General features: G+C 35.4%; 1 protein-coding gene across 5 annotated transcripts in view; it reads left to right on the top strand.

Annotated features, from left to right (window-relative positions):
• SYT14 (synaptotagmin 14) overlaps positions 1 to 22,570 on the top strand; it is a 100,514-nt gene that overhangs the window by 62,348 nt on the left and 15,596 nt on the right. For 2 of the 5 annotated variants that reach the window (XM_069852870.1, XM_069852868.1), the window contains 4 exons: positions 15 to 464; positions 14,990 to 15,179; positions 18,190 to 18,246; positions 19,381 to 20,587. In XM_069852870.1, coding sequence (XP_069708971.1) covers positions 15 to 464; positions 14,990 to 15,179; positions 18,190 to 18,246; positions 19,381 to 19,694 — 1,011 coding nt within the window. In that variant the 3' untranslated portion in view covers positions 19,695 to 20,587. Of the gene's footprint in view, positions 1 to 14; positions 465 to 14,989; positions 15,180 to 18,189; positions 18,247 to 19,380; positions 20,588 to 22,570 lie in introns of those variants that run through there. The other 3 variants (XM_069852869.1, XM_069852867.1, XR_011337059.1) reach the window with 2 other exon arrangements.

The following is a 22,570-nucleotide window of genomic DNA, read 5'->3' as shown; positions in this document are numbered from 1 at the left end:
TTCTTCTTCTTCAGGATATGTCAGCTCAAGGATCATCTTCACAGCTTCCTAAACCTTTTGATCCTGAGCCAGTAGCTAAATATGGCACACTGGATGTGACTTTTGACTATGACTCACAGGAACAGAAGCTTTTGGTGACAGTGACAGCTGTCACAGACATTCCCACATACAGCAGGACAGGTGGAAGCTCGTGGCAAGTACACCTAGTTCTTCTCCCTATAAAGAAACAGAGAGCAAAAACCAGCATCCAGCGGGGACCGTGCCCTGTCTTCACAGAGACATTCAAATTTAATCACGTTGAGTCTGAGATGATTGGGAATTATGCAGTTCGCTTTAGACTGTACAGCGTACGTCGCATGAAAAAAGAGAGGATTGTGGGAGAAAAGATTTTTTACTTAACAAAATTGAATCTTCAAGGGAAGATGTCAGTGCCAGTGATACTGGAACCTTCTTACAGTCTGTCTGTGAGTATTAAATGAGGCAGAATAAGAATACAGTGATATGCAGTGTCTTGAATTTTTATTCAATAGTGTGTGTATTTATAGAGTCATCACATCCACTCCATTTTTTTCAACAGTCTTAGCACTGTATTAGCTCAATGGTAATTTCCTTATAGTTTCTGTAAGTACATTCATTTTCCACCTGCAAAACCTGCCCATATTTTTCCTTTTAATTACTTAGAAATTTCCAGTCCATAAATAGAAATTTAGTGATGACTATATGTATACATGCAAATACGTATATAAGTATGTAACAGTTTAATCTTTACTCTGCTACCCACAGCATTTCAGTTAAAAAAACCACAAAAAAATCCCCCTATACTAGCAAGTGACCTCCATTTGTTGCAATTAAATCTTGGTGGCAATAGGTATTTTCTTTTCAAGAAAGAAAGATAGGAAAGAGAATTTTCAGAGCACAAAGCCATTTTTAATAGAACCTTGTAAATAATTAATTTCTGGTTCAGTCTCAAGTGAAAAATAATGTGAAGAGTAGTTCAGACTGAAAAGGAATTTTGTTTGCTGAAAAGAATGCTACCTATATGACAACAAAAAATTCTTGTCCCCCAAAATAATTTAATATTTTTATAAAGCAAGGCAACAGTAATTAGGGTAAATTTAGATATCAGTATCAAAACCTACAGTCAATCTCTGTATGGGCAGTGATCAGCATCTCCTTTGTCTTTTTTGTACGTTTTCAAGTATGCTTTTGTCCAGAAAGAAAATGTTAGTGATGTTATGGTTGTGGATTCCTAAACTAGGAGTGCTTGACTCATCTTTGCTTAAGAGCTGGATATGTGCTATATAATGGAATTCAGGTGAAAGAGAAGGTGATTTAGCAAGGGCATCCTTATTTGGATGGATGTTGTATGTGTTTTGTGGGGTTTTTTTACCTGTCTATAAAAGAAAAAGAGGAGAAAGGAAAGAGAGAAGTTTTTTTCAGATGAAACAATGCTGTTCATTTGTTCTGCATTTTCAAAAAAAGCTTAGGTTGATTGAAATCATATGTTCTGTACATGAGTCTTACAAAACCCAATCAAAATGCCATTGAAAATAACTGAAAATATATTAATTAGAATTAGTAAAATCTGAGACTGAAATTTCAATCTCATGGAGGATCAATTGGCCATAGAACATCCTTTTTATGATTCCTTAAGAAATATAAATAGATCTATTCCAAGGTTGAAGGTGTACTTACCCAGCGTGAACTTTGCTAATGCTGAGTTTGCTAGTTTCACAGCCAGTAAAAAAGCGCCCATGGAACAAAGCAATGAGTATGCTAAATGGGCTTGCTAAATTTCTGTGTGTTCTCAATATGTTCTGGAATAAAATTTACCAAAGCCAGCGAAACAGGCCAATGAATGGGCCAGGCTTTTGATTGATTGATATAATCCATATGTACATTGGTTATTCTTCTGTGTTATATTCTTGAGATTCTGTAGCGGAGAGAGTAAAAGCAGGTTCCGGAATGCATCAAAGATAAGAAGATTGTTATTTATTTTTTGTGTTGGTAAGGGCTGCCATATCTGCATTTTTACTTCCTCCTTATTTTTGAGGGGAAGGAATAAGAATAAGGAATATTGGTAGGAAGTGAAAGTATCTTCTGAAGTTTGTTGCTGTAATGGGGTTTATGCAGATTTATCATAGCCATATCTGTTGCTGGAAAGAAACCTTCATAGTCTTTATAGCTTGAATGAGGGTCTGTGGGTTTTTGGAAATCTGCAAATCAATTTTTAAACAACTGGAAATTCATTCACATCTGAGTTATAGGTACTTTTACATTATTATCTAGAGCCTATATAATTTTTTCTTCAATGAGCAGATCTATTACAGGATTTAACTTCTAGTTATTTTTCTAGATTATTAAAATTTACTTTGTTTTTAGGATGTATTACTGGAAGTGGGGGGCATCCTGAGACACGTGAATCCAAGCCCATGTTATTGCAAACAGCCAGGTCATCCTTATCACAAATTTATAACTATTTTTGTTCTTACACCAGTATGGTCCTTAGCTTAATTAGATCTTGCCCTTCTCAGATATTTGACTCTGAGTCTATTTATACGCATTGGTGGTACTCCTTTTCAACTGTCTTTCTGCTAGAACAAACCAACAACAATCTTTATGTCCAACTGATCATAAATGCCAGGCAAGAGTTACTTAACAGGAGAAGGTAAATGTTATTTCAGTTTGTAGAGGTCCAGCTGTTCAGGGATATTTGAATTATAAAATCCATGATAAGGTACATTGTAAATTCTGAATTAAATGTGCCTTGTTCAGTTGTAGAGTGTTTTGTTGCTGTGAAGTGTTTATATTTGACAGCTTTTTTACAAAGGATGTTTCTTGGACATATGACAGTTGCCCTATTTTTTCCCACTGCTTCTTATTATATGGATTTTGTATATTAAATATACCTTCTGTCACTGAAACTTCCTAATCCATTGAAACACCTATGCTAATCTCTTGCAGAAACGTATTTTATTTACTTTTGTCTGTGCCTGATGTTATATTTATGCATTTTATTAGCAAATAGCCTGCTTTCCAATTGTATAAGAAGAGTTCATATCCTGTGAAGTTCCATATTTTTTCATAGATGCATTAAAGCTGTCCAATGATTCTATGAAAAGGGAATCTGGTTAAAGGTAGACCAGTAAGATCGGTGCTTTTGAAACAAAGTGGCATGCTCACATGAGTGGGCCTGCAGCTCTCTGGTGATCTCTAAAATGTGTATAAGTACATGTTTTGGTAAGTACATGATACTGCTATGTTCCTTAAATAGATTTCACAGCTACACATGGTTTACAGTTTACATATATATTCACAGATGTGCTTCCTCACCCAAGATTTTACCCTGCCCCTCATCTTCCTACAGTGTATATAACTTCTTGCATTAGCAGCTCTTATCTGCTGTACTATTGCTGTTTGTCTTTAACAGTCCTGTGTTGCTTAAGGTCTCACACATAGACAGGGAATTCCTCCTCATGCAGTGTCCTCAGCCCCCTTATTTATCACATCCTTCCTTCCTTCCAAGTTCAGTGTGTTTGTGTGAAGAAGCAACAGAACCAGTATGGGCTAACAAGAGTGGAGTTGTCCCGGTGATGAGAGACTGTCCCTTTCAGATTTGATAGAAAATGGCCATTGCATCAAAAATTAGTAGCAGGCTGTACATTGTGGTTTTGTCTGAAATTTTTTTCCTTAGGAAGATCTTTGTTAACCCTTTTAGAGAATTTTTCCTTCTGGTCTACAATAGTAGACAAATTTTTATTCACCCTCCTTGGAGTTTAGAAGCCATTGTGATGTTGTTTATTTTTCTTCAAGAAGTCCCTGTGGACCTGTTTTTAGTTACTCTTCATTCTTCTTAAGCAAAGAAATTTTCCTGACAGTGAACAACAGCCTCCAGTACAATGTGATTTTTAAAACATATAAACAGTTTATTGAGTGAAGAAAAGCTTTCAGAGTGGCATTTGCTCATTGAGAATTCTTGGCCAGTGTAGAGTTCCGCTGTCAGGTTTTATGCAAATACTAATATTTTAGGCATAACGGTAATTTTACTCCTGTGTTCCTATGGCATGTTCTATTCAGGATTGTATTTTGAAGTCTAAATACTAAAATTCATATATATAAACATACCTAATGAAAAAAATTACTAAGACTTGTCTAGAGGGGAAAAAAAGGACTCTAAAATATTTTGCTCGTAGTATTTTATTCAACTAGAGTTTTATGGAAAAGGATCAGTTCCTATGTAATGGTGCCTAAATGCCTTCAGTTAGCTTGTAAAAATTATGCCCATCAAAGTAAAGGGCAATTATCTTTCAACACTAAGCACATTCTTATCTCAGGAATAGCTTGCTGAATTCATTTGAGTTAGTGCTGTAAAACATGGGTGATCAGAATTACACCTTTGACACAATAATAAAGGTAACTCCTGTAATTTCTCTGAGGAAAATTATTAGGTGATTGGCAAATGGTGATGATGTTACTGAGGCTGCAGGAGGACTTAACAGTACTTGGCAAATGAAGTGGACTCCCTGTGTTTGGCTTGTTGAGTGGGATTTCATGGTGATATTGATAAGCAGTAGCTGTTGTCTTCTCAGTGTCATGGCTGCCTCAGCTTGTGTGCCTTTGTGTGGTGTTCACCAAACATTGTTCCTGGCAGTTGAGGAGATAAGCACTAACCCATGGCGCAGCTTCTGCTCAGGCCTTCATAAAGGTATAGGGCAGGAGAGAATTCAAAGTCAACCACGACTACTATGTTCCAATAGATGCAAGTTTCAAGAACTCCAATAGAATCTGACAAGATGATAAGGACCTTCCACTAAATAAATTCAATCATCACTGCTAAAAATTAATAAGCTTTCCAAATCAGTGGTATTTGTGCCTGACTTTTTATTATGTACATATATCTAATCATTCATGGCAAATTTTGGCTTATAATTAGTCTGTTCATCCAAGAAGCACTGGACTAGGTGTTGAGTCTGAGGATATTTCAGTGCTATGTAGAATAACCTTGATACTTCGTAGAACAGTTTTAGAGTTTTCAAGAACTATTTTTTTTTTTAAACAATCGCAACTTTTCTTGGGTGACTGCAGCCATTATGTCACCTCAGGAACAAAATGGTTGACCAACTTCAACATGTACTGTTTGTTTTTGATAATCGATTACTGTCATGGAAGGTGATATGGTTATTTCTGTCACAGACGCTATCGAGAAATGCTAGAATGTTTCCTCAGCCTGTACAGACCTTCATATCCAGTTATTTGAATGAATACAGAGTAAGAGGCAATAGTTTTGAAGGTTTCTATAAACTCTATAACTAAATTCAGTACTTCAACCCTTTCATGAGTTTTTTACTCTCTCCACTGTGATCAAGAGTAGGATCTTTGTCATAAGAATGCTCTGCCTTATACCATCATGTGTGTGGGCTGTATTGATAGTGTTTGTCCATTGAAAATTAAGTTCAAGATCAGTTCAGGAAGCTTTCCACAAAGCAACAATTCAGGACTTGTCATTCTGCCATGTAAGCTAGCAAGGGTTGTGATTCCTGTTCTATCAGTAATTTAAAGAGTACAAAGCTTTTCTTAATGAAAAATGTTAGTTCTCTTGGAACAAGCTTCTGACTTATGAGATTCTGAGAGCCCTTAGTTGAGTCTTGTACATCCACCAAATCTAACAATTAATTTGCATTACTAGCCCTTATTGCTGGAATTTTTTGTAAGATACAAGAACAATAATTTGATTCCAGTTATTGCTGGCAGTAATAGATAATATAACTAATAAAAATGCTATCGAAGTGGTACTTGCATACCGTTTCTGGGACATGCTGATCAAATGTGGTCAGTCAAAGCATTCTGAATGTAGGTGTCACTGTGATGGTAGAGATAACGAAGCCCACTTGGACTTCATGTTTTCAGAGGTTTAAAAAATTGCCAACATAATACCAGGGCTTTCTTCAACACATTATGAAAACCAGAACTTGAGTTTATCATTAACTTTCAACTACCTTGCCGATATCCTTGCTGATGGGAGGGAAGTTCCTACTCTGTTAACTAGATCTATTACCATGACCCTGAAGGGAGGATACTGGGAGAATTCTTTGAAGTCCGCACTGTGACGAGTTTCATCTATTTGTCAGGAACATCGGTTGGTCATGTAGTCAGAATAAAGATTGTTTGTTGTTTCTCTATCTTGATATCTGTGCGCTTAGTAAACTAACCATTAAAAACTGCTATCTTTTGCTTTTAATCAATGAGTTACTTGAAAAAAAGTTATTTACTCAGTTTGCTCCCCACAGTCTTTTATATTTGGGTCAGCAAATAGTGGAAACTGTTTCAGGCATGGCATTACTATTTTGAGTGTATGATGATGCTTTTCACTCTCTAAAATGCCCCTAGTCAAATGACAGGATGTGAATGACTGTTCTAGATTAAATTGAAGTAATCCTCTTGAGCAATACTCTTCTTTCCTCAGAAAGCTGGTCTATCAGTGACAAAAAAATTGTTTAGAATTGTATATATAGTTTTGATCATCTTAAAAAAAATAAAATGGGAAAAGCTTATCAATACCTAAAGCTAGAAAACTGAGAATTTCATGAGGTATCTCTGAGATTCTCAGACTATCATACTCTGTAGCGTAAGCATGATCTCCCAATCTAGATTGCAATTTCAAAGAGCAGTAAGGAAAATAATAGTACTGTTAAAACATAATGTAAATTTCCCAGAAGTGTCTTTGTAGAGACTTACAAAAGAAGGTTATCAAAGTTGTCACTAGCGTGAAATTTCCACCTTTGAAGACTATAAGCTGCTGCTTAAATCTTCCACAAGCAACCTTTGCAGTGAAGTAATATTCTTTAACTTAAAAATCCAAGTGAAATTTCTCTTTCCCTTTGAGATACTGAGTTTCCCAACTATTTTATGTTCTTAAGATTTGAATTCTTTCTTGTTTGCATGTATGTGTACACACAAACATCTTCGCACTTTTGTTGCTGTCTTTTAAGGAGACAGGAAAACAAATCAGGAACAGTTCTGTCTGCAGTTTTGAGCACCCTTCAGCAAAAGCATGTGGACTGTTTTCTTCTTAATTTATTTCCATTGTGGGAAATCCTAATCAGAGACATTGCACAAACAGATGAAGTTACCTAGTCTGCAAATTCTTAAGTTTCACATTTGTGGAACTTCAAATTTTATTTCCTGGTTTGCTTACTGGCTGATTGTTCTGGGCTTTGCAGTATAGCATAAGTGTTCTTCATTAATGATCTTCATTTCAGACTTTAGGGTCTCCAGGTAATCACTTCTTTTGTATATTCAAGCAGCCTGTATTTGGTATCAGATAAACATTTCTGTTCATCATAGAGTATCTTTATTAAGGGATCCTTTTAGTCTTAGTGTGTTAGCCTTTTCTCAGGCTTGGCCTTCATATTGTCTAACATTGAGCTGCATCTTTCACAGCTCCTGTCTTTCTGTTGGATTTAATCAGCTGTCACCTGGCCTCAGGAGGATCCAGCTTATCTGAACCTCTTACCTTTCTTTGTGGTATTTATGATAGCTCTAAGAACTGAAGCAAATCCCTTCCAACTGCAGCCACCTGGTGATCTTCTGGTCACGAGATTAAACATGACCTAAACAATCAGAAGGGGTACACTAACAGGTTAAACTGCAGTTCAGTGAATGGTTAATTGCAAATAGTTTAACTGACATATGCATTATAAACAAATCTTCAATGTTATAGATTTGTTCAGTGTGAGAAATAATTGTGTGAATGTTTATGCAATCAAATACTATTCCATAGACTGATGACTTATAAATTAGGTTTACTCTTTGATCACTGAATCTTCTTTTTTCCCAATAAGAGTGTAATCAAGAGAGAAAAGGGCAAATGAAATTATTTGCATTGATCTCCTCAGTGAGCATGGAGAGTAACTCCATCGGGACAGAGTATTGTCATCTAAGGAAGTCTGTGGTCTTGGAAGCTGTCCCATCAGTAACATCTCTGTGGTCTTAGAAGTTTAACAGGGAGTGAAGACTGTGGGAGGTAAGAGCAAGGCTGGGTAGGAGCTGTTAGTGTAGCTTCATCGGGAGTGCAGGTAAAATGTCTGCATTTTTTTGTCAGATGTTCTTAACAAAATCGGTAGTACAAACATCTAACACCTTTTAGTACCTGAGTGTTTCTTTCTGCTATACAACTTATCTCAGAAAACAGAACTCAATAATAAAAGGCTGGTTGACTCTTTTCCTCCCCTTGCTCATGGCTGTATAAAAAGCTTGTAGACTTTTGCAATTTAAAAACAGAGTACTTTTGTAAATGCTGTAAGTTCCATTGTCCATTCATTTCCAATTGCCTTCACTGCTGGCTGGGTTTGCTGTGCAAATTTCATGCCTATTAAGTCTATGGAACAACTAGGTGACCTTTTGTAGTGTGGCAAGGAAGCCAAAGGTGTAATTTAAATGCAAACAAATAGAGGAAACTTAAAACATTCCCCTTTCTGCAGAGAACTAATGTTTTGTTCAGCAAGGCTGGTAATTTTTAAAACTTTTAGACACAAAGTCCTAGTAACAAATACTCATGAAATATGAAAAACAACACAGAAATCTTGCTATGAACTTGTTCAAAATCTGTCCAAAAAGTGGAATGTTGTTTTGCTGTTAAGAATATATACTCATAATTACGTCATTTTTGTTTTATGATTAAATTATGGTATCATAAAGTTTGAAAACAAATCTTATTTTAATAATACTGTATTCTTCTTATTAGAAAATCCACAAAGATTTTGATTTTTATAATTGATTTTAAATTGAAATTTGTAGTATCATCACATATCTAAAGAGGATTTATAGCTCTCTGTACATTATAGTATCTGTGGTAAATTAAAGCTGTGCATAAAATTTTTATGGTTTTAGTCTCTTGACTGTAGTGAATGAAAGAATTATTATTTTTCTTTTTTTTCTCAATTTTTCATTGTTTTATTGGTGACAATTTGTAAAATTCTGCATCCAGAAGTTTTTTTAGTTTTGAGAGTAAACAAAATGTAGAGCAGAAGGTTTTGATGACAAATGTGAATTTAAAAAAACCCAAAATGTACAATCAGATATTTTTTTTTAAAACCGCTTAAGCTTCAAAATGACAGTGGCAGTCAATACAGAAAGAGACCTTTTTCTGGTTAAGAAAAGACCTTTTTTGGCAATTGTTTCTTCATTTAATTCTTATTTTGCATCATCTTTGCTAAGTATAATTATTATTAGTCTAATAAAAAGAATTCTATTATTTCAAACATTTAATATTGTTTCAAGCATCCTGTCACGAGTTCTACCTTTAGAAACAAGTTGATACTTCCTGCAGGTATTAGTATACAGAAAGTGTATCAATTGTTTAGTTCAAGGAACTGTTTTTTTATGAGTATGGTATTTTTGAGGGCTTCATGTTTTCAAGTGTATCAGTATATCAGTCCTCACAGTTCTCTCATGAGTTAGGGGAAACTGAAGGAGAAATGATGAGGAAAAGAGGCAAGCATCTCTGCAAAAACATCCAAGCGTCTACTACAGCATGTAAGTGGGATTTAGCTGACAGAATTCAAAATCATGAAGCTCCCTTCTTTGACATTTCTAATGATTTTACATCCCTCTGTTTTCAGGGTGGAGTTCTTCACAGGTGGCTTCTTTCCCAGGGATTATCTTGTTATTTTTTCAAAAGTATTTTAGCTTTGAAATGTTTTTTTTCAAAATATCTAGTGCTTAAGTCACTAATGAGGGATGTGGAGCCTCTAGTTTCTGTTTCCTCCTTCTTTCTAGCTCTCAAAGGAGAGAGACGGAATGGGCTTCTGGCTGAAAGCTGGTCTGGAGCCTTTTTGGTACCTGGGTGTTCTCATCACCTCAGCAAGCTTTTGCCTCAAAAATAGTAGCTTCAGGGTTTGGCACTGGGCTGGTGACTAAGAGAGGTTAATACTTTTATCTAAAATTTGGAGACCAGGATCCAGTTCTCTCTTTTGCCTACTAGAATTCAAATTTCCTTCCCTAACCTCTCAGTTGTATTGGTATAGAAGTAGAAGAAAGTAATGTGAAAAAAAGTTCTTTAAAAGATTAGTGGTATAACATTAACATTTAAAATATGCGAGAGACATTTTGACAAGTAACATGCTGTAAATCAGATTTTTGTTGCTGAAGGATTGTCAGCGAGGTTTCATCTTTCCTCTGTATATTTTGAAAAGCCAAGAGAATCAGGTGTTCTTGTTCCGTAAGCCTACAGAGGCATGATTTTAACCTGTACAGTGAGAAAAACGATCTTTTAACTGCCCTCAGAGCATGGCCACTTTATTCCCTGTGATTAACTCCAGTTGGCTTAAGAGCAGAATTTATAAGCAGAACTTCAGGGTACAGAAAAATAACAGTAGGAGATGAATATGTAAGTAACAAATGCCCTATTTGCATAGATTTATGCTGAAGGAAGACAAATAAATATATTATCATTGTTGCAAATAGAGGATTCTTTTTGTTGGCTGAGAGCAGAGAAAAAGATTATTGAATATATTTCTTAGGGGTTCAGGTCTGAAATAATGCATTGTGTGTGTGTATTCAATTCTGTTTGCACTAGGGAAAAAAGAATGTTCATCTTTTGATTGCCAACTTTGTACAAGAGGAACATGTGAAATACAAATACCGCTTAATTGGAATTTTTTTATGATGTATTTATGAAAAAGTGATGTTTCTTCCCTAGACGTTTTATGGAAAGAAGTCATCAAGGACAATAGTTTGGAGAATTAGTAATTAAGTTTTTGTATAACACATATTGTTCTTATAATCTTGTGAAAATCGGGGATTCTTGTAAGTGTTGATCAGATAAAGTCCTGCTAGCTTTGTAATAAAGTACTCTGGTGTATAAAATTGAAAAGGTGAAAATTTGTGATTCATTGTAGTAAGACAGACCCTTGAACTAAATATTTGGAATAGATTACCTTTTTTTTTTTTTCTTCTTGTGTTTACTGTTAATAATATATTTTTGTTATGGCTAAATTGACAAAAACAGATTATAAATTTGGCCTTAATATCCTCGAGGCAATCTGAAGAGACAGCTCCTTGTACTATTGCCAGATTGTCAATACCTTGACAGTTCATCTAAGGTCTTAAATGCCTGCCGTTAAGATTTTACAGCAGTTCTTACTAGGCAAGTCTGGTACATCAATGACCTTGAAAGGCTTTTGCTATTATGTAACCTTAGTCCTTTTTTCCTCTGCTTATTAAAAGACACAAAGTGTTTATAGAAGAAAAGAGGGAAGAGTTATAAAAATAAACCTACATAGACAGATTATTTGGAAGGAATAGTAACTTTTGGTCTAAATATTACATTTCCCATAGTGAAGCTGCAGTATCAAAGAGAGATTGAATGCAGATCTGGAGACTAAAAGCATCTGGTAGCACTGTAATGTTGTCACGAGATGAAAACTTCATAGTTGCTAAGTATATATACATGTTATATCAATTAGCAGTTTCAGTGTTAATATTTTATAATTGGTAGGTGATCATGAATCTTATATTTTGAACAGGTAAAAATGTAACTTCATTTCTTGCTTCTTTGTTGATGAGTTTGTTAGCACTCTTGAATATTTACTATGTAAACAGAACCCCCACCCCTCCTAAACAGTCTTGAAAAACTGTTCTTTTCAGTTCCAGTGCAGCTTAGGGATTTCACACAATGTCAGGTTATTTTCCAACAGACATAATTATCGCAAATACCTTACTTAAAACAATGAACGTATTTTCATAATGTGATCAACTTGCTGGAGAAAATACTTCTGAGAAGACATCTAATAATACTCAGTATCCCTTATGTTAACTTTGTTCTGCAATTAATAGGACAAGAGGGAATGGCCTTAAGCTGTGTCAGGGGAAGTTTATATTGGACATTAGGAAAAATTTCTTCACAGAAAGGGTTATCAAGCACTGGAACAGGCTGCCCAGGGAGGTGGTTGAGTCACCATCCCTGGAGGTGTTTAAAATGCAGGTAGATTAGGTACTTGGGGATATGATTTAGTAGTGGACAGGTACAGTTTGAGTTGATGATCTCCAAGGTCTTTTCCAACCTTATGATTCTATGAAAAGTCTGTCTTCAGTTGATGATGTGAGCCCTATTCATTTCAGCTATCTCTTTACCTTCCCTAATTCTGTTTCTTCTTCTCTCCTCACAGGATCTTTCTGTTTTCTTTAAAAAGAAAACTGCAAAATACAACCTCACCTTCTGCTTTTTCTCATGTGTTTTCAATTCTTAACTGAAAAGCAGAGCATTTTTTTAGAATATGTTTGGATAAGCATGAAGCAAAATGGGCTGAAGTCTTTTTTATATGTGAAAAGGAAAACAAAGCAGTGTTTAGATTGGCTTTTTTAGTAAATTTGATTACTTAATTTTAATACCTTTAAAGTTCTGTCACTGCAACATTTTGTAGAAAGGAGATTCATAAGTTTATTATACACTAAGTGTTAAACAACATACTTTGCTTTGTTTCAAACCTGCCACCTGTCTCAAAGCAAATTGCAAATTATTTTTGTTTAGAAAATATTGAAGCAAAACATTCAAGATAGACCCTCCCACCAGATTTTCATCAAGGCTACATCTACCAGTTCTTTCTGTGCAACTCAACCACTTAGTTACAGTTTCATCCTCTTATAGAACTGAAGCATCACCTTGGTCTTCTCATCCCACTGTTTAGCTGGTGAGATCTTTTTTGCTGTCCTTGACAAATGCAGTCTTGTCCTTCTCACTTCCACTCAGGATTCTGTCGTAAAGAATTCTGTCGTAAAGATTCTGTCGTATAACTTTGTAATATCACACTTGTTAATTTTTTTTGTTGTTTCCCCCCTTCTCTCTTATGTCACACAGAAGCTACTCTTCTTCTTTTCCAGGTTCTTTTCTTCATTCCCTCTCAGTCATCACTCATTTACTATCTACTCTTTCTGGGTGTCTAAACCTTACCCTGATACCCACTGTAGTCAGTTTAACTCTGTCATAAACTGATTTAAACTGAGTCCTTATTAGAAGACCTAACATCAGTAAACTGTACAAATAAGTCACAATTAGGAAAAAGTGCTAGTGTCACCTTCTCCTAATACAGATGTCAAAGCTCTTCGATGATCTGCAAGGGACTGTTCCCCAGCTGCTTACTTTGTGTTCTGTCTTTTTTGTACACACGTTCAGCATGATCACAATCAAATTTGACACTTAAGCTTTGAATAGTGTCAAGTTGACTGTGGTTAAATTCTAGGCCCAACAGAATAATAAGATGAATAAACACCATGCAGATGATGTGTTATATTTTTAAAAGACCAGAAAACTTAAATAGGGCTGGAGCTGAGCCTTTCAAGTGTGCAGTGTGTCCTGTGACTGCTGAATCAAGTCATCTTTCTTTTGAACTTTCCAATTTGTATTCTATAGTTGAAACTAGGAATCAAAAGTTTACTGTTATGTGAGTGCCAAGAACCAACGAATGAGTGTATACTTGTAATTCATTTTCTGCAACTTGCAATTTGCAACCCATTTGAAATTTGTGCTTGGAATTGAATAAAGACCTTTTGGAGATATAACCAAAGATTTAACATTCAAAATTTGTTGAGGTCCTCCTTTAGCAGTAAGAATACATTTGCTAACATCAGTGGATGTTTATTATTGAGGAACTGTATTTCTACTTGAAACTTATGCCAGACTTCTTGGAAATGTTCTGTTGAGAAGAACTAGTTAAAATGTCAATATGAAGGTATTATTGTAGCTTCATAATTTCTTCTTGTATGTATCATGTCTTCCATAATTTGAGATTTTGTAATGCATTCAGGCTTTATGTGTCAGATTAAGTTACTTGCTTTCAAAGTTAACTTTAATCTTGAAGAGGATTTGTCCTATTTAGGTTTTAGGATCTTGGGCCTGTGTCAGCTGTTGCTGGAAATGATAGAGACATTTGGAATCTTGAAGAATCAACTTCACCAAATTATCATGACTCCTTGAAACAGTGCTGCCAGAATCCCAAATGAATCAAGCCATATTTGAAAAATCTGTGGATCCAAGTTTTTTTTTTTTCAAAGAGTATCATAAAGGGATGTATTGATAACTCAAAACACTGTTCCCAGCTACAAAGCAAATTGCCCTGCCATTGACTAGATTCCATTCGGTTTCTTGCTTTCAGTACATGAAATCCTGAAATGAAAGTAGGAGCAACTATGGTATGATTAGCATTAGTCCAAGTATTTTGTTCTTTTAAGACTGATAATGAGGGGTTAAAATTATAAAAATTAATGTAGAAGCTCCTGTCAAAGATGTGACATGGTGAGAATATATAAGAGATCTGAATTTTTTGGAAGCTTGTGGAGTAGAAATTAAAGCATCACTTGCTGAGCGCTAGGATGGCATTCTTCCTTTCGCACCCAAGACAAAGGCTTTATTGCAATTCTGTATCCCTGGACCAATTAAATTCCTTGTAAACTAATTTATTCTAGACAGAATGCATTCTTCCATTTGCATGTGTTCTGTTATTTTGCTACTCATAAATTCTCAGTGTAGAGAATAACCTTTACAAAGGATGAATAAGAATTTCCTGCATTTTATTATCTTCACAGTTCCACTAGTGTTTTCCATTTCTGGAAAGTAAAAGATCCAAGGTTTAATGTTCTCCAGGATTCTGACAAATGGTATTATAGGTCTTATCTTAGCAATTGAACCATAAAGGCTGCTCTTCATCTTCCACTATTGTTTTTCTTAAATTATGAAGCAACAGAAACAAAATTAAGAATTATTTTAATTCTAAACTACTTTATTCTTTGTTATCTCTAACATGTGCGAACTGAGTGTATGTTAAGGATGTATATTTCTTGAATGGAACTTCTGTTATTGTCAGCATATTGCTTTCCTAAATTTCTGTGGATTATTGTAAAAATTAACTTCCCAGTAACATCATTGCAAAAAAAAAAAAACAACAAAATCAACCAAACAAAAAAACCGCAATAGAACTTTTTATCTCTTTTATAGGGTTGTGACTCTCAAATGAGCATGTCAGAAGTGTCCTGCAGTGGAAGTACCTCCTCTTGTCAGTCTCTGGTACATGGCTCAGCTCCAGAAATCCTCATTGGCCTCCTTTATAATGCTACAACTGGAAGATTATCGGCAGAAGTGATAAAAGGCAGCCACTTCAAAAACTTGGCAGCGAACAGACCACCCAGTGAGTGAAAATCTTTTTTCATCCTAATGCTTCTGCACTGGTAGGGCTCTCAGTAGCAAGGACTTCAGTCCTATCATTTAGTCTTACCCGTTCAAAATGAAATAGAGCAATCGTCAACTAATCTGTTTCATGTTTTATATTTCTAGTCAGTTGGGAAATAGCAAAAATCTAAAATTCAAAATATTAATTGTAAGTTGACAACGCTGTTTTAATTTTTCATGATGACTGACTAATAAATTACCTTTATCATAATGATTAACTGCTAAATTACTAATGTTTTACATCACAGGACAAGAATAAAAAGTTAGTGTTTAAAAAGAGCAGTATTGCTCTGAGCAGTATTGCTCTTCCTCGATACTGCAGTCTTCAGTTGCTTATGTGTGTGTGCACTTGTGGTAGTAGTATATGTAACTTGGGGATGTCTTTGAATACAAATGGAGAACTTTGGCATGTTTACTGTGCAGAAGGAATATTCACCATCGGAAAGGACTTGAACTATATGTTCAAGCATTTGTTCAAAAACACATTTGTCTGAAATATCTGTGAACTTTATATACATCTAAATTGGAGCCAGATGGAATGTCACGCACACAGAATGCTTTTACTGTCTCTAATTCTTTGGTAGAGCTTGAAAAAGTTCAGGAGTGATCTTTTTTAAAATGTTTTTGGTGTTTTTTAAATGATGAGCCTGATTAGCATAAGTTGTAGCCAGACATACCTACCTGTTCCTCTTAATTTTGTCTGGAGGCTCACGTTTTAGTCCCTCTTTCTACTTCTTAATCCCCAGTCGTATGGCACTAGCAGATTATCTGGCAGTACTGAATTTTGTAGCAGGCTGCCAATACTTTATAAGTGGTTTGCACATCTCACTTTGTCTTCAGAGTTTAGGAAGTAAGCCAAACAACTTGAGACTGATGCTCTCCTCTTTCTTTCTTGACCCATGTTTTCTTCCATTCATTAATTACATTTGGCTCAACCTACTCTGCTTTGCTTTTTCTATACTTTTAACACTAATAGAGCCAGACTTTATTAGTATGGCCAGAGAAGGAAGGTGAAAGAAGAAGCTCCAATACTTTTATATAATTGGGTAGCTGCACCAGAGTTATCTATTTGGAGACAAAGCATAGAAATAGATGGGGAAAGCCAAGAAGGCCCAAGGGTGCTGAGGTGGGAGAAGGAATGAACTGGAAAGAAGACCTGGAGAGAGGGGGCTTATGCTTGTCTGTCTGCAATCTTTAGAGAAAACCATGTTTTTCCTTAATATGTAGAATATACAAATTAGATGGAGGTTCAGTACTTGTTTTGAAGACAGATATGTTCATTCCCTGGTATATTAATTCCCAAAATGTACTCTGTGGTCCCATGCTGTCTAGCTAATAGCTGTGTGTGTCACTGGGGTCAAAAATCTGTTTCAGATTGCAAGAAAGCAGCATAGAACACAGTGCATAGACTCGTAATACCATGTTATGTCTGTTCTTTCTGGATGGAAGATCTTATTTGTCACCTTTTGTCATACCCTGTGAAGGATAAGGGGAAGGTTTTATATTATTCATAATAGCCCAGTTCTATTTAGGGAAATGCATGTTTGGAGTTATGTTGTTTCTAGAAAGCTGGAAGCTGATTCACTTTCAGGGTCTGATAAGACCGTGCAAAGAATATCGTGGAATCCAGATTTTTCCTTTGGGCTGTTTTGTTCTGCCCCTTTCCCCTCGGCAATGGTAGCACCTTCTTGTAAACTCCTGGACCCGGATGCATACCACTGCCTTTTCCCAACTCCCTGTCAAGTATCTTGTGTACAATACCAGCCTCTCTCTGTGCCTTCATTTCTGCAAATGAAAACTAAAACACATGGATGATGAAATACTCTTTTCAGATTTGGTGTTTGGACCATCAGTGGTCCACAATCCTGAGAAGTGCTGTGAAGTACATGAACAGGTCAGTTTTAATTCAAGTACTATGATAGGAAAGGAAGCAATAACTCTTTCCTATGTGTGATCCTTTCTGTAGTCTAGGGGTGGTGAACATACACAATTTTTGGGAAATGCTTCTCCAGCAAAAACGGATTGAGTCCTACATTTCTGCTTCTAGGTATTATATAGTCCTCCGCTGCTTATTCATATCTTAAGTAGTAACTCATTTAGCACTCATTGAGTACAAGCAAATAGGCTAAATCCTGCAGGCAGTAACAGTTGATTTAGAATGTGTCTTAGTTTCTCTGTGTCAGTTACTGTTTTGTCTGAGAAAAAGATGCTGCTTAGTAACCTTTAAAATTTTGTTGAAACAGAGTATGAGCTTTTGCATGTTAAATGCATGTGTGTGTACGCATCCACACACATTAAATCCATAAATACGTGGATTTTCACAAGTGAGATCTTTACATTTTAAATAGAGACCCGTTGTTGAATTTGAGATGTAAGCATCACTCTCCTATTTTTAGAGATTAGATCAGTCATTCTTGTGCCCAAGTCCATCTCTGCTCAAGAGCTAAAGTATTACAATTAAATATCTGTACCTATAAAAGCAAAGGGCAAAACCAGGTTAGTTTTCAGTGCAGTGATTTTTTTTATTTTATGGCTTTTAATATATGAAGAATAATTACCGTGTGCAGTTTTTCTTAATATGCTGGAGTTTGCATGAAAAAGCATAAGGTTTGATTAAAAGGATACAATGATTTTTACCCAGTCTTCTCTAACTTAGTCATTTGCATGATTCTTTCTATGTTGAGCGTGCTTTAGAACCCAGTAGCTAGTAGTGCTAAGATAACCCATTACATAAGTGGTGTAATTTTTGTTGAAGATTACACAAAAACTGCACAAAATTTTCATTTCATTAAATTTTACCCAACAATCCTTTTGTTCAATCCTTTTTCTGATCTATGCTGCTAAGACTTTGTGTTCTTTCACTGCAGTGAATAGTGTTTCCTCGTAATCTTTAACCTTTGATCCTCTCTCACCCAACTATTGACATCTGGTCATTATTTCTTTTACTGCTTTCCACCCCCTGTTGTCAGACGGACTGTTCTGTTGTCTAAAACACTTGATAGGTGGACAGGTTTATATAATCCGAGGTGAGTTCCTGTAGAAACTAATTGGATGTTGTCTTTTTCATGCAAAAGAAAACTTGCCAGCAGTAAAGCTATCCACAGCTGCCTACCATATTGGTTTATAAAAGTATCTGTATTATTTCTGGCACTCTCTAATGCAAAAATTGTGTTTGTCTCTGATTATGGATGTTGGGATTTCAGTGTACCTGCGAAGTGGAAACATTTAATATGTTTCTTTTTCTATAAACTCCAATCTTATAATAATATTATTCGTTAACTTGATTATGACAGAAATAAAGAATGAAATACTACATTGTTTTTAACAGTTTTATATTTCTTAAAATCAGCAAAATTCATGACATGCATCCTTCTGTAGGAGCATGGCTTGGTGCTTCTAGTTAAATTAAAGGAGCTTTAAAAATAAGGGGATATACCCAAATACTAACACCTAGTGTGTACTAACCACATTTACTTCCATCAGCTTCTTAAATGTACTTCCTAGGAGCACTCTACAAGCTATGTTTTAAGCAACAATCTTGAATTATGCAAAGACTTATTTCCCTGAAAAAGTGTATTAAATGTATTCCTTCATGAATCTAAAAATTAAGAGGATTTTTTGTATTGTGTAAAGCTCCACCTTTGAATGCACTTTGCTACGTTTTGGTCTTTAAAATAAATAAAATTGAAAAACCCAAAGTGAAAACCACATCCATGCAGAGGTTATTCTTAAGCATTTCATTCTGGCTGTTTTGATATCATCACCGCTTATCAACATTATTTTTTCTCTTCCTTAGTTGCCTTCATTCCACTTTGTTTATTCTTATTCTCTGAAAATTCAGTGATATGCTTTACAGTGTTGTGGCTAGTTGGAGCTTGCTAAGTGTTAATGTAATTTAAGTTTATGTAGAACAAATAAGGGGGGTCAATGGGAAGAGGTTTATAAGGTATACCCTTAACTTACATTTACGTGGTACTGAAGTTAGTTAATTTGTTCGTGTTTGTAATATTTTGCTTACTTGTCATCTTTCCATGTGTCTAAAATAAGCTGTGTTCAGTCAGCTTGGTAATACACCATGTCCTTGCATCTTGTAAATATCTCATTCTCAAAAACTTTTGTTCTAAGATATCTGACATTCCAAAATATTATTTATTTTGTAGATACATATGTTAAGTTAACACTGCTGAACTCGATGGGGCAAGAGATGTCCAAATGCAAAACGTCAGTCCGTCGAGGACAGCCAAATCCAGTATACAAAGAAACCTTCGTTTTCCAAGTGGCACTGTTTCAGCTTTCGGATGTGACACTTATACTGTCTGTATATAATAAACGCAGCATGAAACGAAAAGAGATGATAGGGTGGATTTCCTTAGGCCTCAACAGCTCAGGAGAAGATGAACTCAATCACTGGAGTGAAATGAAAGAATCTAAAGGACAGCAAGTATGTAGATGGCATACTTTACTAGAATCATAATGGACAGTACAAAGAGCAGTCGTGGTTTTAAGGGAGTTTGGTCTCTCAAGATGATGATCATCCCTGGTCACGATCAACAGTTCTGTTGTGGACGTAAAAAACTAAAATTGAGGTCAACATTCCATCGTAAAGAATGCACAACATGCAAAATGGCAGGACTTAATATATAGTCTTCACTTTGTGTCAGACACTTCCTTCGTGTCAGAGAAGTCTTGCTGTACACAGATACGCTAGTGGTCCCTCCCTCATCTGCCTGATGCTGTATTTGTTTGGGTTTGGTTTGTGTTTTTCAATTCAGAAGCATTTTATGTAAGGTTCTCCAAATTGGTGTAAGCTCTTCCTTGTGTACTTTTGTACTGATCTAATACTGTAGCTTCTGACCTGCCTGCATTCAGATTAAAGGTCAATAATTTGCACTTTGAGAGAACGTTAATGATCCGTAGGGAAAAAATAAAAATAAAAAACCAAAAAACCCCCCAACAACTCACTGGTGGAGAACACTTAGTAATATAGCAAATATTAATGTACTGTTGTTTTGTGCTGAGTTTCTTTCCAGGAGTCTTAGTAAGTTTTCGATTTTTTTTATATGCAGTTGGTTTGAAAAATACTAGCATTTGGGCATCAGGTGAACTTTGACATCAAACTAATGTTTCTTCAATCTGTGACAGGAACGAGCTCTATATATGGCATAAATTGGGTTTTTCCCTCTTGCCTGTATTTCTTCCTAATCCAAAGAGACCAGATCATTAGTTTGGTCCCTTCCAAATCTCCTTAGACAGGTTGTACTGTAAAACTATGTAACTTTCTGTTGAAAGCACTTCCTGTATTCATGTATTCCAATGTAGGAAGCTCATAGAGCATGACTTTACTAAAATATATTTTCGTTAAACAAATTGATATGGATTTCATTAAAATGACAGCAGCTGGAAGTTAGGTTGAAAGACTGTGAAGGAAGTGGCAGCAGTTGAACTACTCTGGATGGACGTGAAATACTGTGAGTTTGGTCGAACTAGGTATCTGTTTGAGTCTCTTCTGAGCTGTTTGAGGGATTACCACATGCTGTTTTGTTAAAAGCAGAGAGCAGACCAGGAGTTTTTACCTTTCTTCTTGGAGAAGAGAACATCAGTAAGTTATTTTTCTAGTGATTTGTCAGCAATTGAATGAATGTTCACACCCAAAATAGAAGTTTGCTTTGCTTATGCTCAAGTTGGGAAACACAACTTTATAACCACACAGCTGAGAAGCTGCAGTATTACAAGAAAGTTTGTCTTCAGATAAACAAACACTCCTGGCTTCCACCGAACTTAGAGAAATATAAGTGCTTCTGAGATTCCTGTTTGTCCCAAATACTTTAACTGGAATTTACTGACTGATGAATCTAATTCATATTACTGAAATTGTGGATATTTTTAAAAAGCTTCCCAATTCAAATATTGTTTTTGCCTGTAATTATTAAGTTTCATTTAATTGTCGCTGTATGGAAAGCAAGTGGTGTTTTTCTTATAAATTATGGTGATGTTTTACTAATATGAGACCTCATTGACTGTTGTAGCATTTGGTGGGTAGAAGAGTGAAGTTTTGGATTTTGTTGAAAGAATTTGTGGTAACTTAGATCATTTTGATTAGGACAAATTATTTCCTCTTGAATTTCTTCATAATACCCTTGAACAATCCTGGCTTTAGCATATTCAGACAGTCAGGTATAGTGAGATTAGGGACTGTGATTATGCTGTAATAAAGGCTTTTCATGTGGTTCTCAAATTCTGACAGTACTTAACAATTTTATTAAGTCCTTTTTAAAGGATAGTATAATTCCACTTCTTGGTTTATTTGGTGCCTTTTGAGGGGTTTATTTGCACAGCCAGGCTTTCAGTTTTTATTATTTTAAAATATTATTACAGGCCTTTTTTTCTGATATTGTGCTGCTGCTTTGTTTACAAAAGTTTTATTTACTAAATATGAATAATGCAAAAAATTTCTCTAAATAGGAATCGTCTTGCAGTAATACAAGTGTCTTTTTCAGTCCTTTTTGTTGCTAAGTTTGTGAAATGTAACGTTGAGTGTAGAATTTAGTAATATTCAACCTAAATTTTATGTGATAAGGAAAATGCTTAGATTTTCCCAATCCTTTCAGCTTTCTATACAATAGAAACACCAACTTAGAGCTGTTCAAAAGCAACTTTTCAAGGGATGAAGAATTATTTTTACTCATTCTGTTTGTGGATATTTGGATGCTCTTTTCTAAAGCTGAAAGTTGTCTCGTGATGATTGCCTCTTTGTACAGGTTTTGCTTTGTAAATTAATGTACAGTACGTAACAATAAGAACTAAACAAATTAATTGCAGTGGTGAATATACTGAACATCACCGTTGAACAAATGAAGAAGTTAGTTTAGAAGGTGCAACAAATAACCACTTACAGAACCAAAATAAAACTAAACTGTGTCATAACGTGGGTTTCTGTTTGTAGGATGCATTGCTTCAGTTTTACATCTAACTGTTGAGATTTATAAGACACTGAGATCTTAATTTAGACACAGCAGAGATTTTATGTAGTCTGTGTTAGGCAGGTCTGGGAAACAGAATCTTTCTAGATCACGTGACTTTTCTCCAGGTTTCTGGGTACAGTCTTTACTATATGGAAGGGCGTTTAGCTTATGTGGTTTTACACTGTACAAAGACTGGGAACTGAATGTATAAAGAATGGAAATTATGTTTAATTCTGAGACAGTAGAATATGAATTTGCCATGCAAAACCAGTCACACCAATAATTGGATTTGCCTTGGGATTTTTAGGAATTACTTATAGTATCAATAGCTGTCATGTTGGTTTTTCTTCCTAGATCCCATTCTTATGAATTGTTTGTAATTTTGTTT

Source organism: Phaenicophaeus curvirostris, chromosome 2 (assembly GCF_032191515.1).
Source record: "Phaenicophaeus curvirostris isolate KB17595 chromosome 2, BPBGC_Pcur_1.0, whole genome shotgun sequence".
NCBI classification, from domain to species: domain Eukaryota; kingdom Metazoa; phylum Chordata; class Aves; order Cuculiformes; family Cuculidae; genus Phaenicophaeus; species Phaenicophaeus curvirostris.
Note: the sequence above shows the minus strand (reverse complement) of the source record. Positions and strands in the feature narration are given on the sequence as shown.